Source organism: Protopterus annectens, chromosome 9.part0 (genome assembly GCF_019279795.1).
Source record: "Protopterus annectens isolate FY-2018-M chromosome 9.part0, PAN1.0, whole genome shotgun sequence".
NCBI classification, from domain to species: Eukaryota; Metazoa; Chordata; order Ceratodontiformes; family Protopteridae; genus Protopterus; species Protopterus annectens.
Window position 1 is genome coordinate 499180693 of NC_056743.1, and position 17069 is coordinate 499197761.

The 17069-nt window shown below is 40.1% G+C and overlaps 1 protein-coding gene across 1 annotated transcript in view; it reads right to left on the reverse strand.

The window, feature by feature from the left end:
* Positions 1-676: 676 nt before the first annotated feature.
* ADGRA2 (adhesion G protein-coupled receptor A2) overlaps positions 677-17069 on the reverse strand; it is a 1412458-nt gene continuing 1396065 nt past the window's right edge. Inside the window, exons 18-19 of the mRNA XM_044083057.1 lie at positions 7874-7960; positions 677-6441 (exon numbers count right to left, since the gene is read on the reverse strand). Of these exons, the coding sequence (XP_043938992.1) occupies positions 5214-6441; positions 7874-7960 (1315 nt within the window). The 3' untranslated portion in view covers positions 677-5213. The remainder of the gene's footprint in view (positions 6442-7873; positions 7961-17069) is intronic.

Sequence of the window (17069 nt, forward strand, 5' to 3'; positions counted from 1 at the left end):
GTCAGTATGAAGATTTCAGTCTTTCCCTTGCTGCTCACATATACGTGTGTCTGTGTTTGTGTTGACATATAGCTTTCTATTTTTTGTCTCTCCAGCCAACTTTACATGCAATCTCTGTTTTTGTGGCTTAAGACATTTGAATGTCTTTATATCATACTCTTTAAACATTATAAGTTGAGGCTACTGTGCAGTCTGACCTGTAAGCAAACAAGAACACTATTTGTCCTACTCTGAAAATACCAGCACCACCATTTCAGATATAGGGTCACGCAAAATAGCAAAGCAAACAAATTATGTTTTCAAAGTAACAGCCTGGATGGTTCCATTTCTGGAGAAAATGTACACATTTTTTCCTTGAGCAAATGCCATCATTTAGCCAGTTTTTCAGACTAGCAAACAGTCTGCACTTTTCCATTGTCAGACAACATCTTTATCTATTTCTGCAAATAAAATAACAGTTACTGTTTTCACAGAATAACAAAAAAATCTAACGATTCCACTTAGGATTTCTGCACAGATGTTTTAAATTAAATATGTTTTGCACAAATAATGTTAACTTATTCTTATAGTCCTTTAGCTCTTTCAATTTTTGTTTATGATTTTAGAATATGACGAGCATGTCCTAATTTGGGAATAGGTTGATGTGGGATGTTAAATCATTTACTACACAAATGAGTTTGATTACGTTTTTTTTTTCTCCTTCATTTAATATATTAACAAAATGTCTGCTAATAGTTATTGTCGATGAAAACATTTTATACATATCTCTTTGGCACATTTATTAAGAATCATTGCATATTACGATAAGCTTAATACCACACATGTAAATAAGCAAAGTAAATAAATGTAAACTAAGCATAATACAAAATTGCTGTGCAATAGCAGAACTGCCACAAATTTCTTTACTAGCATCCATGTTTATAAGATAAGATTGTTTAGCTAATACTGAATGCATACTTTTCAGAAAAATATCATCTCTTTCTTAAAGGCAAAGGGACAAAGTTGAATGTAATACTGTTAAAGTAATTAATAACTGAGGTAAAATATATCATACAAGCTGACAAAAGGCAAGCATAAAGGTGCTAGCATTTACCTTCAAGTCAGTCACAGAAGGCAAAAGTTAATCTTTTTCTTCACTTTACATACTACATATATGAGAATGTACAAACAACAGTTTTAATTATAAATTACAAAAGTTAACACTGGATGTAACATCAAGTCCACTAGTGCTTATGACTGCCTGATTGTAAGCAGATACTTTGTGCAACAGCATTCTGATAGGGGTAGTGGACCATACCCCACACTGCTATTAAGTAAATTATTCATTATTAAATTCCTTCTCTCATCAACATCTAAGTAAAGCATGAACATGAACCAGAAATGTATGCTCAAGCCTTCCAAACAAGTGCACAGACAGACCTGCATTTCCAAAAACCAGCTTATGCTAAGCATCGTTTGTGCTGTTTCCCTCATAAAGGATGTACTGGCCGTGCTTCTTTGTAAGCTGAACACGGAAATCTGTATTCAGATACAGTCACTACATATATGCAGTGATATAAGTCTACAAGTAGAAGCCAGTATGCCAAAATGTGAAGCACGGTTGTACAACTTCAAACTCACATGTAGACGAAGCTGTGAGTCCTTATAAAGAAGCTGCCAATGCAACAAAGTGTCATGCCCTATGCGTGAATGGCTTTTAACAAGACTGGTATCAGATCAGTTGTATCAATTCCATGTGAAAAGAGTAGTGAGCACAAAACATTTAGCTTTGATCTCCTAAGTGAAAACATGTACAAGCAAGGCACATTATCTAGCATGGAAAACTGGGTATTGTTTTAAAAAATAAGTGCTAATGAAAATACCCAGATTTCTAAAAGCTGACACAGTGGACTTAAACTACGACTGTCAAGAACCCATTTATAGATTTCATTGTAAAGGAAAATTGGTGTACATACTAGCCAAGTTTATGGTCCAGAAAGTCTTGCTGGAGTACTTAGCGATGTCCGATGAAATTAAGCATTTCTGGATTCCTGGCCTTCAGCTACATTCCAACCATTTTTTCTGTTTTATTAACAATTTGTGCAATAATCATGTACTCTCAGATTTTACTGCGTTATGATAGCTTAAGTGACCTTTACTGATGTTGCTGCCATACCATGAGTGTCAACAGAAATTTAGTAATGACCTGTAGTGTCATTAATTACGGGTAACCTGGTCAGCCCTATGTTCTTAGTTTTCATTCAAATTTTAGTCAACCTCACTGTATATATAAAATGCCAAAACATATTTGTTACTGTTTTGTTTTTAATTAGCTTGCTTAGTGCAACTATCTTAATACAACTGACAAAATATAACATGACAAATGGTAGTTGGAAAATACAGACTGTTAACTAGCTGCACTTTGCTGGGTTGTTAGGGTAGGAGGATTTGTCATCTGCTAAAATCAGTCACACAATGGCACAGCATCCTAGACCATTTCTGAAAATATTCACCACCTAAAAGAAAAATGGTTGCTAATATTGTAAGAAAGGTAGAAGAAATTATGCCACCACGGGCCTAATCGGTAACCTGCGTGTAGAGAAATAACAAGTCCACTCTTTCAGGGAGCCATTTATGTTGACAAGTACTATAGAGTGTCTGGACAAAGTGCTGCATTCTGGAGAGCCAAGACAGAATTTGGCTTGAACACTGTCCTTATACAATGGCTATATTAAAATAATTTTGTAAATATGGCATACATACTGCTTAAAATTATTTGATTGTATAATACACTAAGGCACTCTAGTGGTGTTATGCTAAAATAATAACTTTCTTTGGGAGGTTAAACCCCTTGGCCCTATCATGTATGTACAGCACCTTATTTGTGCCAGACCATGACTTCAATATGCCATAGCTCATACGCCTCATACGTTCTCATGTTGGTGGCAGTGGAATTAGCCCTTGTGGCACCAGGTTTACATTTGCAATTTTAGCCTTACTGAAAGAGGATATCACCTCTGAGGCTGTTCTTCCTTTGATTACGGGAATTACTTTCTGCATAAGACAAGTGATCAAGGCAGGCAGTCTGTCTGCTGACCAGTCATCCTGACACTTGACACCCAATGTCTGGTATTACAGCACGTCAGCTATGTCAGTATATCCTGCAGACCTTGGTCTGATTCTCTTATTCCACTCTTTTGCTTACTCCTAAGAAGAGGCACTTGTATTTTAACCACGTATAAAAAAAAAATAAACACTCAAGATGAAATGGATGTAGGAAGGAAAATAAAAAACAGCAACTCCATTACCTGAAATTGGCCATCTGACTTTACTTGTAAATCTTAATAAAACCATTTAGAAAAAAATGCCCATCTGACTATGCTTTATACAAATGGTCAGATTTTCAGTTTCCTATTTTTTCATCATTTTAAGAAGACTGTTCAGATCCATGTTTCTATAATGTAATAGGCTGAAGCAGTAAATATTTTAATACATTTCTTAGGTTTAATGATACTCGTATAGCACTCTGAGGCAAACTGTCTCCAACTTATTATTAAGATTGTTTAAGGCACATGCTGTTTTGGATTAATACCTTCTGAAATGTGTAAATGTTTAGGTAATTATATATATTTTTTTCCCCTTTTTTTTAAGCAAAGAACACTAAGTGCTAAAGTTTGTCAGTATTCTTACATGCTTTAAATGTACTTCATTTGTTGGTTTCTGAAAAAAAAATGGCAGTAAGTCATGTTATAACATTGTAATACCAAAACATAGTAATCAAGCTGTGTTGTACTGTACAGCTATCTGTAGCATACAGAATAAAAAGTTTTAAAAGCCAGAACTAACGTGCTGCTGTCAGTTTTCAAATTTGTATCGTCTATCCTCAATACCTTAGTTATGGCCTTCAGTATGGTTCTACAGGCTTCTTTCAATGTGGTTTAAGACCACCTAAAACAGCATTACCTTAATTATGGTCTAACATTTCTGAGCTCCCGCAGTGACAGCATATTCTTGGTAAACTACAAACCCAAAGAAGTATCTATTACAGGTCGAAAGCTTTCTGTCTTGCTAATACATAGTGCCTGACATTGTTTCACATTACACACACACACACACACACACACACACTGGATGACAAACACCTGAAAGCCGTATGGCAAGCAACACTCCTTAACAGAGAGATTCTGCCATACAGCAAAAAGCAAAAACATTCTATATTTTTCTTTTCACAGTAGAGGCCCATTGCTTAACTACATTAACATCATCCACCATTTTGTTTTATCATAGAAGATGCATAAGGAATGTAGCCTCAGTCAGAGTTTAACAGTATACTTCAAGGTGTGATGCTGTCCTGTAATAATAGTACACTGTGTAGTGTGTTAAGTCCTCTCAGCCATGTAGCTGCTATAAAGTTCATTCATATCATTATTACATTTTTTTTTTCATTTGTTTAATTTGCACATTATTGTTTAAGATGTGATTTATGAAAATCTATATGATTGTCAAAAATTAATGTACAATTATGGCTGCAAAAACATTGCTTGGAAATGTAATTTTCATAAATTAATTTGCCAATGGCTAAAGTTTAGATTTTATAAAAAAATATATATTTATATAAATTTAAATGCATTGCTGACAAGTTGATGATATTGTCAGAGTAATAAAAGTGGCAGCTTTTTTCCCTTGTGTGTCTTTTTTTTTTAATGGAATTGATGAATGACAAAGATAATAAAGTTACCTTTTCTAATGGCAAATTGTATGCAATTCTAAACGTAATAATTTACCTTGGCATAACCTTGCTCTTGGCTTTTTAAGGCAGTACTAAAAGTTAAAGAATATATTACAGCTCTGTAGAAACTATTGTATTACTTGAATACTTTAGAACTTTGGGTAATGACTGCCAGCGGTTTGGTTTAGCAAGAAAGGAAAAGTTTACAAGGCTCTACTCTTGTTTTTTGCTTTATCCTTGGCTTTGCCTCTGCATTTCAGGCCCTGATTACCTGTACTATTAAAATAGGGCTGCTGCTTCTACTAAAAAGTCCAACCCTAATAAATTATTTTTAGAACATACTTCTGTTTTACAGAAGCTGACAATGAGTGAATTGCTGCTATGACTTGGTACAATTTCCATCATCTATTTTACTCAGAGAGTTATCCATTTGAGGGATGCTGTTCATTTTTTATAATACAAAGGGAGTTTATTAAGCTCAGAGATTCAGAGCAGGTAACACAAACTACACAGTAGTTTCACTTTTCCAGAGACCAGTTCTCATACCTGCTGTGTTCTCTGTGTTTGCAAGGTTGACATCATATTTACTTCCTTTAAGGACTCCATTTGGCGCAGCTGTATTTAGAGGATATGACCTCCTCTTAGTTTCCATTTCAGCAGCATTAGTTTGCTTTAAGTTGTCTCTGCTGGTACATTTCCTGTGTGATCTAGTGTAACCATGTTGATTTGGTTGCTGTTGGCTGCTTGTATCACTTCCTTCCGATTGGGTCACTGAAGCCTCATTCTCCTGTGGTGCACCTCCAACTTGTCCGTTACTCAGTGGGCTGTTTCTGCTGCTCTGGTAGCTCTCTGAGTGACTGTTGTGTGTACTTCCACTCTCACTTGAAGGCTGCTCTGAGGAAGGACCTTTTAGCATCTTCAGTCTATGGTGCTTCCCGTCTCTCTGTTGCTTAGTCCTTGACTTATGGTTACGCCGACTTTGCAAGCTATTTGTATATCTGGGTGCACTCAAGTTTTTATTGTTGGCTTCTTCATTTTCATCACAGCATGTTGTTTTTATAGGTGCATTTTCTGCCTGGCTTTGAGCTACCTGTAGGTTGGTGAGCTTACAGTGCCCGATATTTGAATTGCTACTGCTGGGTGAAGACGACGACTTTATGGAGTGAGCGATATCTGAGTTATAGCTAGTGAAAACCTGGCAGCCATCATCCATAGCAATGCTCGGGTGAATGTAAGCTTGCATAGGTAGAGCATTACTGTTTGATGCACAGCAAGCAAACCAGGAGTTCTGAACATCTTTCCGCTTAAAGCAGTGATAAATCAGAATGAACAAGCCAAGAGCTACAGCTGTTACACCATACAGGCAGCTAAGTAAGACATCGAAGTACCATTCTAGAGAAACTGCTAAAGCACCAAACACCCATAATGCAATGTATAAACAGTGGACTGCCAGGAGAGCTCCAAACTGTGATTTCAGTGAATATATATTGTCCATCACTGGAAGCTGTAACCCAGTGTTAAGTGCAGTAGAGGCAGAGCCAGACTCCGTTAAGTAATTGTTGCTGCCTCCAAGCCGTTGCTCACCTTCATTTAACATAGGAGGATCTTTGCTTTCCTTTGAACAGTGTCTAAGATTAATCCTTGTGCACAGAAAATAAATCCAGGTGATGAGAAGAATAAATGCTGCAGGGACATAGAAGGCACCAAGACTTGGTCGCCAGACCAGCCAACAGCTAGAGGGGAGAAACAAAGTAAAATTGTATTAATATTATGCCAGTAGCTTTCTTATTTTTAAACCTAAATATGCAAAATACTAGACTAGCATATTAACAGTAGACAGAGATGTGAAACTAGTGACAGAAGATGACCGATGGTCTGGCCAAGTGTTACAGGTCAACACTATTCAGCCATCTCACAGATACCACTGCCACCATCTCTCCGAGACACCTTGAAACACCTCCAAAAACCTAGTGTCTAACCCTGCCTTTGGCAAAGCATTTTAAAGCCTTGCCACTTAGTCTATAATATGCCCTACAGCACGATATATTGGCTGTCAGTATTGTATCACTTGAGTTTGCACCACTATTCCTGTTGTACATTTGCCCACCCATTATAATTCATGTTTGCAGATGTATATATACTTTTAATCTATGACTTTATCTAATCATACAATATCTAAAAAAATTAATCTTAAACACATTTAATCAAACTGCATTTCATCTGAAATTTCATATACAGCAAATACTCCTCTAAAAGCATTTTTGAGGATGGCATGCCGCCCTGGACTCCAAACGTAGGGTGTTTTGTCCCCACAACTCTTTACTTAAATATACTATTCCATGGTCTCACAGCCATGGAAATGAGAAAATAACACGCAGTGAATCATTGTTGGTGTGCAAACACAAACTTGTAGATATGGGGGTACAACATGGGTGAGTATTAGCAAGGTGCAAACAGTGCACTCGACTAATTTGCCTTATAATTCTGACTATCATCAGGGCCATTGTTAGCATTTTGCAGGCCTCCTGGACACTTCCAGTCTAAGTATCTATCTGTCACTGCCTCCCCTCCTAAGCAACTTCTTAGTTCATTCTACAAAGTTTTAGGAGTAGTACATACAGTCTGACCTGCAACTACAATGCTCTTACATTCTGATAGACCTGTGCACCACACTATGTTGGCCTGCCTCACAAAAGGACATTTACAGTTACTAACATTTAGTTGCAACAACTCCTCTACATACAGTGGTGGACTTAGGTGAAATGGTACCCTAGGCACGGACTACTGTTTTCTGCCCCCCTCCCCCCCAAACACACATCTTCCAGTGATCCCCTCTGTTTTCCCCATTTTGGTACGCCAAACCATGTACTTTACTCTTTATCCTTTTTCTCACATTTTATTTTAGTCTTCAGCTTTTTAAGAAGCTGTGACTTTAAAATGCCCTTTAGCGCATATAGAAAGTTTTTTTATTTTTATTTTTACACAACCTTTTCATTCAGTGATGGCTTGAACAGAAATTGATTAAGTGAAGAAATTTGGTGTTGCTGTTCACTGTTAGTTTTCCTTGCATCCCTTCCAACACACTTTTTATGACCAAAACAGTGCACTAATAATCACTTAGGAAATAGCTCAATTAAGCCGAAAGTGCTGATTTGAAACACTTACTGAGAGTTGTCACCATAGTTGTTGATGTTGACTGCTGCAGTTATTCCACAAATGATAAGGGGGATTCCACCAGCAATTAAATAAAACCTGAAAATGAAAGCAGTTTGTAAGAAAAAATGCATCTTCTGTGAATTACATTACACTGCTTAACATCACTGTACTGTATGTTTATTTGCTGTCAGATAAAATGTATTCAGGTAGGAAGTGCTGACTAGTAGTCTTACAGCGTAGACAATTTCCATTTTATTTTTGATTACCAGTAGGCTGTTCTTAAGTAAACCTGTCTGGTGATTCAGACTAGTACATACATTCCTACACAGGGACCCGAAAGCAAACCTGTCACTCACTGTTCAGCTGCGCAGTGATGCCAGAAATAAAGCATGTGTGACCATAACTTGGAAGAAGCATGTCTGTAGGAAGCATAAAAAGCCCTGAACAATGTAAAAATAGCTAGAACTTTACTGTTTTGTGATAGTCATTTAGGTAAGATTGTTTATTTGTTGATTGACATTTTATTACTGGGAAAGTCCGACTGGCCAGAAGCCTATTTTCAGCAGAGGCCTGGGCAGAAAAGTTCCAAATTATTACAAAACATTTTAAGAACAATAATTTTACAATCTTCAAAAATAAAACAAAAACACCTGCAGTTTTAAATAATTATAACAAATCTGTGATAATATAAAAACATTGGTTAAGAATCAATACAAGTTATATGACAATCACTTAATACTTTGAGAAATTTCAGATTGTAGAGAAATTAAAGGTAATTTAGTCGAACATAACACAAACAAGAATTGCAATATGAAGTGAGGGAAATAGCTTTATGGTATATTTAGAGAGAGTCAGGGAAAAGAATCTGACAGAAGTAAACAAGTAAGTGAAAAAGGGTGATTAAGGAGGTATAAGGAATGAAAAGGCACTTGTTCACTTTTAGTGATATAGTTTATCCTGGTTTTGAGCAAGAACAGTGCCAGATTTTAGCTAGGATGTCTTTCAGAGTGGTTTTGAAAGACAGCTGGGAGGGTATTGACCTGATGGATACAGGTAAGGAGTTCCAGACCTTAGCAACTTTGTAAGAGTACAGACAATCCCCAGCAGATTTGATAGGTTTGTAAACAAGAGATTTTGGTCACTGGATCGCAATGACTGACTGGGAACATAGTTGTGTAGAATTTGTTTAGTGTTAGGCAGATGGATGCTGGATAATTTTATAGGTGGTAAGAATCACTGTATATTATATGTTAGTTGAAGCATTTCTAATCAATTTAGTCTTCTTAGTGCTATGGAATGGAGGGTTCTGAAAGGGGTATGTGTTGTAAATTTAACAACTTTGCTATAGCATTGTTCAGTTTTTAATTTTTGTGAAGCTTGTGGATTAGTAAGGATATAGCTCTTTCTCCTGTTTATGAACCATGTGATATATCAGTTAATGAGAACCTTTCAGCACTCGTTTCCGTGGCAGTTATGGATTTTATGGGCTCAGGTTGCTAGCCCAAGGCCCAATCCTCCTGGGAGGTTGTGCCACACACACCCTTGCATGCACACACTCACACCTAGGGCCATTTTAGTGTCCATTTCACCTACTGCATTTCTTTGGAATGTGAGAGGAAACCAGAGCACACAGAGAAAACCCATGTGAATGCAGGGAAGACATGCAGACTGCACAGAAGGCACCCCAGCCAAGAATCGAACTGGAGAACCTCTTGCTGTGAGGTGACCACGTTAACTGCTACACCATTGTTTTGCCCTGTTAGTAAGGATGGGAGTGCCATAAAGAAGTGTGGGAAGGAGATAAGTAGTGGCAAGTGTCGTTTTAGTTGTGTCGGTCAGAGAGTTTTTGGCTCTGTAAATCATCTCCAGTTTATGATGAGTTTTTCTTAAGCAATTTTGAATATGCAGGTCAAATGTAAGCTTATCATCCACTATTACCTCTAATAATTTGATACGAGAAAGTGACTTCAGTGGTTGTATTATCAAGAGAAGGGACTTTAAATTTTGTTTTTTTTTCATGAGAGAGGGACACATTATAACTGACAGTAATCAGTTTATAGCCAGTACAAAGCTCTTAACAAGGAGATACAAAGTAATCCTTAGAGTGCATGTATTATTTCACAGAGACTTTCAATCACCGAGCAGGCATATATTTGACTGATTAAAATTAATAGCAAGGTTCTTCATGATAAATGTACTTAGATTATTCATTGACAAAATCCTCGGTAAACTTGTAGGAGTAGGGCCTTGTGACAGAGCTCCTGCAGTACTGAGGTCAGATGTAGTGACCGCAAGCTATTGTGCAATGACAAAATTCTCATTAAACTTGTAGGAGTAGAGCATTGTGGCAGAGCTTCTGCAGTACTGACATCAGATGCAGTTGACAACAGGCTCTTCTCTGTGATGGAAGACAGTTGTGCTGAAACAAGTCAGCAACCAACAGTGAAGTAGCATGGCAGTAGTCCAAGCCAGAGTACGCAGACAGGAATCACATACATGTTCCCTCCTATGTCATCCAGAAGTGTGAGGCAAACACCTGCACAGAAGCCAAATGTGGAAAGATGGTTGTTTGAAAAGCCATTGCAAAATGGATGTGCTAGTACATATTCAATATGGTTAAACACTTATTAGCTGTGTTAATGTGGAACAAATATATTGGTGTAATGTTTTGGCAGTAATGAGGCATGAGAAAGTTGTTGGACTAAAGAAAGCAATGGATAGCAGTGTTTCAGAAATGTTATTTCATTACTACTGGTTTACCAAACTTTTTTATAGCTTCGCCTGTAAAACCCACACTTGGTTAATTTAAAGGTTAACTGTAAAAGTTAAATATTTTGGATCTTATCTCTGAAAAATGAGAATATAAGTTAAAATCAATTGTTTCTAATATCAGAATCTGTTTTTTTCAGTGCAGAAATGAACAAAAATGGAACTATATGCTACAGGGATTGCTGACAAAAAAAGGTACTCCCTTAAGACACATGGCTCAAGGACCCTGTTGAATATACAGGTATAAAATCTTTCATTATATTAGAAAGTAAGAGATTGGAAGTGAAATCTGTTTGCATGGTAAATAGTGTTTAAATTGCTGCAGGTTATTTAATACAATTCAGCGATAAATTAGCATTGTGAGTATACTAGCAGAACAGAGGAAAATCAGTTGGTTGGTTTCTGTGGAGCATGATTCCATCTGGGGAAATCAAAATTTTCTTTAAAGAATTAAAGTATATTAGTATTTTGTTTTGAGTTCTTTCCTTAATACTTACTGGGACACACACATTTAGAAATGGAGCAAATGAGGACTTTCAGAGTTTTATTTATGTATTTTTAAAGAAGGTAACTTATGCCAAACAGTAAGCAATCTAAGCCAGAGGCAATAAAATATTGAATACTGTGTTTTTGATGAAGGGCATTATAGATATTGGGTGTTGGTGACTCCCTGGCAAATTTAGATCATAACATACTAGACAGTATAAACAGAAAATGATTGACTAACAACTGGCTGAATTTTTTGGTGTTATTCTAGGGGATACAATATTTGTCAGTGTGAGAGGGCATGGTTATCAAACCATGTTGCTTTTCCAAGGATGGTCTGCACCTGTCCCTTGTAGGCTTTCAAACATTGGCTAACATCAATGTGAAGTTGTTCAATCTCGCCGTTCATTCTTGACTGATGGGTTCGGAGCCGATCCATCTGCTCTGGTACAGCCGTATGCAAAGCTCGATGTCTTCCAGTAACTCGAGGCCAAGCCCCTATCCCATGATGCACCGTGAATTAACTCAGGTCTAGTTTGCCGCGGCATCTGATCGGAGGTGCCAGTGCAAGCTCGGGCCAGTACAATTTAAAAACTTATATATTTAGCAGTTGCTTAAATAAGTTTTACTAAACTTTTCATAGATAAGATAGGTAGTTAGCTTTTACAGCTTCCTTAAACCTCCCTTCCCGTGTGTTGTTGTTAATCTTTAAAATATTGGCCTCATGTGTTTTGGCCTAGTTTGCTCTTACTGTGTGTTTAAGTAGTTTTTTAGTGGCTTTAAACAGCCTTTTTCTATTGTTGGCCTCGTGTGTTTTGGCCTTAATTTTTGTAGAGAATGTGTTTAAATATTCTAGTGGCTTATACAGCCTTTTCTAGTAGCTTTAATACTTTTTTCTTAGGCTCGTTTGTGTGTGTGTGTTGTTAGAGCCTAGTAAATTGCTTATTATCTACTCTGCGTGTTTTTATAGCAGTTATTATGGTGGATGATAAAGACAAGCACCCAAAGTCTGGTTTTAAAAAATGTCCAGACTGCAACCAAAAAATGTCTGTTACAGGTGGACATGTAACATGTTTATTGTTTAGGAGCTGTCCACTTACAAGAGTCTTGTGCCATATGTCATTCTTTTTCTTCGAGAGTGTTGTTAGAGAGGAAAAGGAAGTTGATGGACAGGGGCTTGTTAAAACACCCCTTTCAAGAGGCGTTGAGTGACCAGGATGTGGACAGTAAGGCAAAAAAGAGGTGATTAAAACCAAACAAGGAAGCAGAGAACTACCTCGCAACCTGAAACAATAAAGCCTCGAAGGGAATTAATGCAGCAAAACACTTTTATTGAAGTATAAAAAACACCATTAACATAGTTAGAAATACGTTTTTGTTTCAACAACTTCATCATATGTGGGCTGAAGCATAACTCATCATGTTAAATACTCAAAAGTAAATGACGTCATAAATTAATTATCCAATGAAGATCCATTAAAATTCAGTCAAATGTTTTCCATCAGTCCTTTTGTAACAATGAATCGAAACCTGATACAACCCTTCACTGCTGCAGTATTTGCAGGATGTGGCCAGCAAATCTTCCGAGTCCTCTAGATCTTCTGTGGAATCTAAGAACTCTAAGCATTCCAAGAAGTCAAAAAAATTGGAGGATTCGGCGACATCGGCTCCACAAACTTCGGAGCCAGCTGTCTTTTCTTTTCAGAGCTGGCCCACAGCTTTGGAGCCGGTATCCGAAGTGCCTCAGTTACCATTGCTTCAGTCGGCACCATCAGTGCATTCTTCTAGGTCATCTGTCAGCCTGTCGGATTTGGATATGGATCAATTGATACAGAAGCTTCTACAGGCACCAGGCCTTGCTAAATTGTTGGCTCCTACCCAAGCGGCTTCAGAGCCGAAGACCACTACTCCTGCTTTGACTACTACTCCTCCGAGCCGTACTGGCCCTTCGGAGCCAGAGGAAGCAGACCTGTTGATCGTGGAGCCGAGACCTGCTCCAGTGTCCTCGCGCCAACCGGGGACTCCAGGAGTCGACACCCTCCAGTTGGATCCGGGGAGGATAGTTGGACCGACTTGGTGCCGACTTTTCCCCTCGGATGAGCTTGGCTAGTACCTCTCGGAGCCCATGGCCTCAGTGCAGGAGGGTTTGACAGTTCCCTTGGATCTGTCAGTTCCTTCCTGTTGGAGCCGTGGTGCTTTTGAGGCCATGAGGAGAGCTTTGTCCCCCAAGACATCCTCGACTTCAGGCCTTGCCTCCTTATCCCCTAAAGCGCCTGTGTCTGCTTCTGCTTCCATCATCCAGGCTAGGCATAGAGACCCAGAGCCTCAGGTAGCCCCACCGGGTGCCCCCTGCTCTTCTGAGACCTCCCCAGAGGCTCCCACTGAGGAGGTTCCCAGAAATATATTGTGCAAGAGGGGACACTTGGACTCTCCACAGGAGTCTTTAACATCTCACACTGACTTGGATGAGTCAGAAGGGTCCCTACGGACCCCCTCTGAGGATATCTCCTTTGCTGAGATACTTGAGATCCATAGGCAGAGGGGTGATTGGCAGTCCAAAAGCCCTACTGAGGATGTCATTTCTACTGAAAGCTTTTGGGTCTCAACCCTCCACCTCTTGGGTGCCTCCGCCCTTCGATGAGCTCATGTACTTGGTCTCTCAGAGGGCATGGGAGTCACCGGAGTCCATGAAGCCTGATCCTAGGAGACCTAACAAGTTTATATCAGCCCCACCAGACAAAACCTTCTTATCCAAGGGAGTCCCTGTTGATGCCATGGTGTTGGCGGCAGCTAATCACCAAAAAGGAAATGTCTGAGACCTCTTCGTCTATCCATCCTCCTAGTAGAGAGTCTAGGATCATAGATGGATATGGGAAATGTATGTTCAGTTCAGCAACTTTTGCTCTCCGCTCACTGGACTACTTAACCCATTTCACTAGGTTGCAAAGAGATCTCCTTAAATACTCTTCAGGGTACAGTAGCTGCAGGGGCCTCTGACATAGTTGCTGCCCAGCTTGCTACCCTAAATTCTATTGCCAACTCATCCATACATCTCATATCCTATGCAACTGATGGAATGAGTAGGGCAGCGGGTACAGGACTCACTCTTAGAAGACATTCCTGGATGCGCTTGTGTTCCTTCACGGAGCCCTTTAAGTCATCCTTCATAAACACCCCTTTTGATGGCTCATCCCTTTTTGGGCCTAAAGTGAAGGAAACTTTGACCAGGTGTGAGCAGGAAGGAAGGACTCTGTCGTCGGAGTCCGTTTTTCCACCACTACCCGGCTTTATCCCAAAGGCCAAAGGGGAGGAAAAATGTGGTTCCGGAAAGCCCAAGGAACCTTTCAGGACACATGTGGTGAACCACCCTCCAGGGGCAGAGGAGGGGGTAATAGTGGAAGACGCTGCCCTCGCGGCAGAGGGGGTCCACAACATCAGGGTGACAGAGATCACTTCTGGTCAACCCTACCAACGCTCCTGAAAGGAGGCCCAACTGTCCTGCTCTAGAGGCAGTCGGGGGGGGGGGGTCACTTATCTTTGTATCCAGATGCCTGGCAGTAAATAAAAGACAGCTGGGTACAAAGTATAATTTCCAGAGGGTACTTCATACCATTCACCACCCCCCATCCATAAGGAGAATCCTGGACGTTTCACCCAGTCACAGGGAACAAGCAACTATAGAGATCCAAGAGTTGCTAGAAAAAGAGTCATCCAGCCAGCCCCAGCAGACCAAACAGGATCCAGAACTTACTCATTGTTCATTTTGGTTCTAAAGAAAGCAGGGGACTGGAGACCCATTTTGGACCTCGGCAGACTCAACCAATATGTAAAGAAAGAGAAGTTCCAGATGGTCACGCTCCAGTCTATACTTCCCTTCTTAGGGAAAGACAATTGGATGTGCTCGATAAATCTCAAGGATGCGTACTATCACATAAAAATGGCCAGGCCATCCAGAGATCACCTACATTTCCATCTGAGAGCCAATCATTATCAGTTTCGAGCCCTGCCCTTTGGTCTCACTACAGCCCCCAGTGTGTTCACCAATTGCATGGCAGTGGTCACTGCTCACCTGAGGCATCTAGGATTCCAAGTGTTTCTGTACCTGGACGATTGGCTCCTAACCGCCACCACCAGGCATCAACTGATTCAGACAAGAGAGTATACTCTGTCACTCTGCAATCATCTAGGCATTACAGTCAACTCAGAAAAGTCTGCCTTGTCACCATCGCAGCATATCATTTTTATCGGGGCAGAGCTAGACACCTCAACCACCACTCTAAGGCTACCAGTCGAAAGACTCTCTCTTCTTTATCAACACATTGGTATTGAAAGACAGAGCACCAGCTTCAGAAGTTCTGAAAGTATTGGGTTTGATGGCTGCAGCAGTCCTAGCCATACCATTAGCAAGAATGCATATGCGGATCCTTCAATGGCTGTTGTTCACTCAATGGTCTTACCAGGAACTTCCCATGGACCACACAATACTGATTACGAGCTCTTGCAAGAAAGATCTCCAGTGGTGGTTGATGTCTCTTCATGTCACCATAGGACGTCCCTTTGTTTTACCCCCTCCAGTAGCCACTGTGACCACGGACGCTTCCCTGTTAGTGGGGGGGGGGCATTTTCAGGGAAAGACTGCCCAAGGCACATGGACAGATCAGGAGTCACACTTGCATATCAATGTTCTGGAGATGAGAGCAGTACTTCCTGGACTCTCTCCCCCTAGGAACGATTGCAATTCAGACAGACAGTATGTCAGTAGTCTGGTACTTGGAACAAGCAGGGGTTGAACCAGATCTTAACCCCTTTGCCGAGAAGCTCTCAGAGTTTGGCAGTGGGCTGTTTCCTCCCAGCGCTTTCTGCTGACAATGCATATCCCGGGGAGATTCAATGTTATAGCAGACAAACTGAGCAGGGCAATCTTGTTGCTGCATGAGTGGTCCCTCAAGAAAGAGATTGCAGGCAGGATTTTCTACAAATGGGGCCAGCCTTGCTGCAACCTTTTTGTCAGTCATATCAACACGAATTGCAGAAGCTACTTTGCCCTGATTCCTCCTCCGGGAGAAGCCCTGAGGGACGCACTCGTACACGATTGGCCCCCAGGTCTCCACTGTGCATTTCCACCAATCCCATTGATACCCATAGTTCTACAAAAAGCAAAATCCCTGGGAAGGACCATCATTCTTACAGCCCCTCATTGGCCTTGGCAGATTTGGTTCCCATTCCTCCGACATCATCTCTTGGAGGATCCCTGAGTTCTGGACCCAGTTCCAGACCTTCTGACACATCCGTTGGGGGGCCTTCATCCTTCTCTGCAGTCACTGAAGCTGACAGCTTGGCTGCTCCAGTTCCCCTCATAGCCAGGCTTCATAACTTCTCCAATGAGACAAAACAGATCATTTTGTCTTCTCATAAGCCATCCACTAGAAGATTATATCTTAGTAAGTTGAAGAGGTTTTCCTTATGGGCCTCTAAGCATAGCATTGATCCTTACCAAGCCCCTTTGACATCCATACTAGAATTCTTGACTATGATTTTTAACAAAGGAGTAGCAGCAGCAGCAACAGTTCGGGTCCAGTTGGCTGCTATATGTAACTTTCATTGTGGGACTGACGGGTCAAATATGTCCCACAAGTTATCCAAGGCCTTTCTCAAGGGGACATTTCATATGAGACCACTTGTGAAAACTCCCTATTCTCTATGAAATCTAAATGTTATGCTGTCACGTATAATCCTTCTCCCGTTTGAACCAGCATCATCTTGTGACCTCAAATATTTGTCGTGGAAACCCATTTTTCTGGTAGCTATTTCTGCTCGCAGAGTGTCAGACCTTCAGGCTTTATCTATCAGCCCTCCTTATTTGATTTTTCATGCTGACAGAGTATCACTTAGGACAAATCCTTCTTTTTTTGTCCAAAGTTTGTTCAGAAACCAATATTAACCAAGTTAT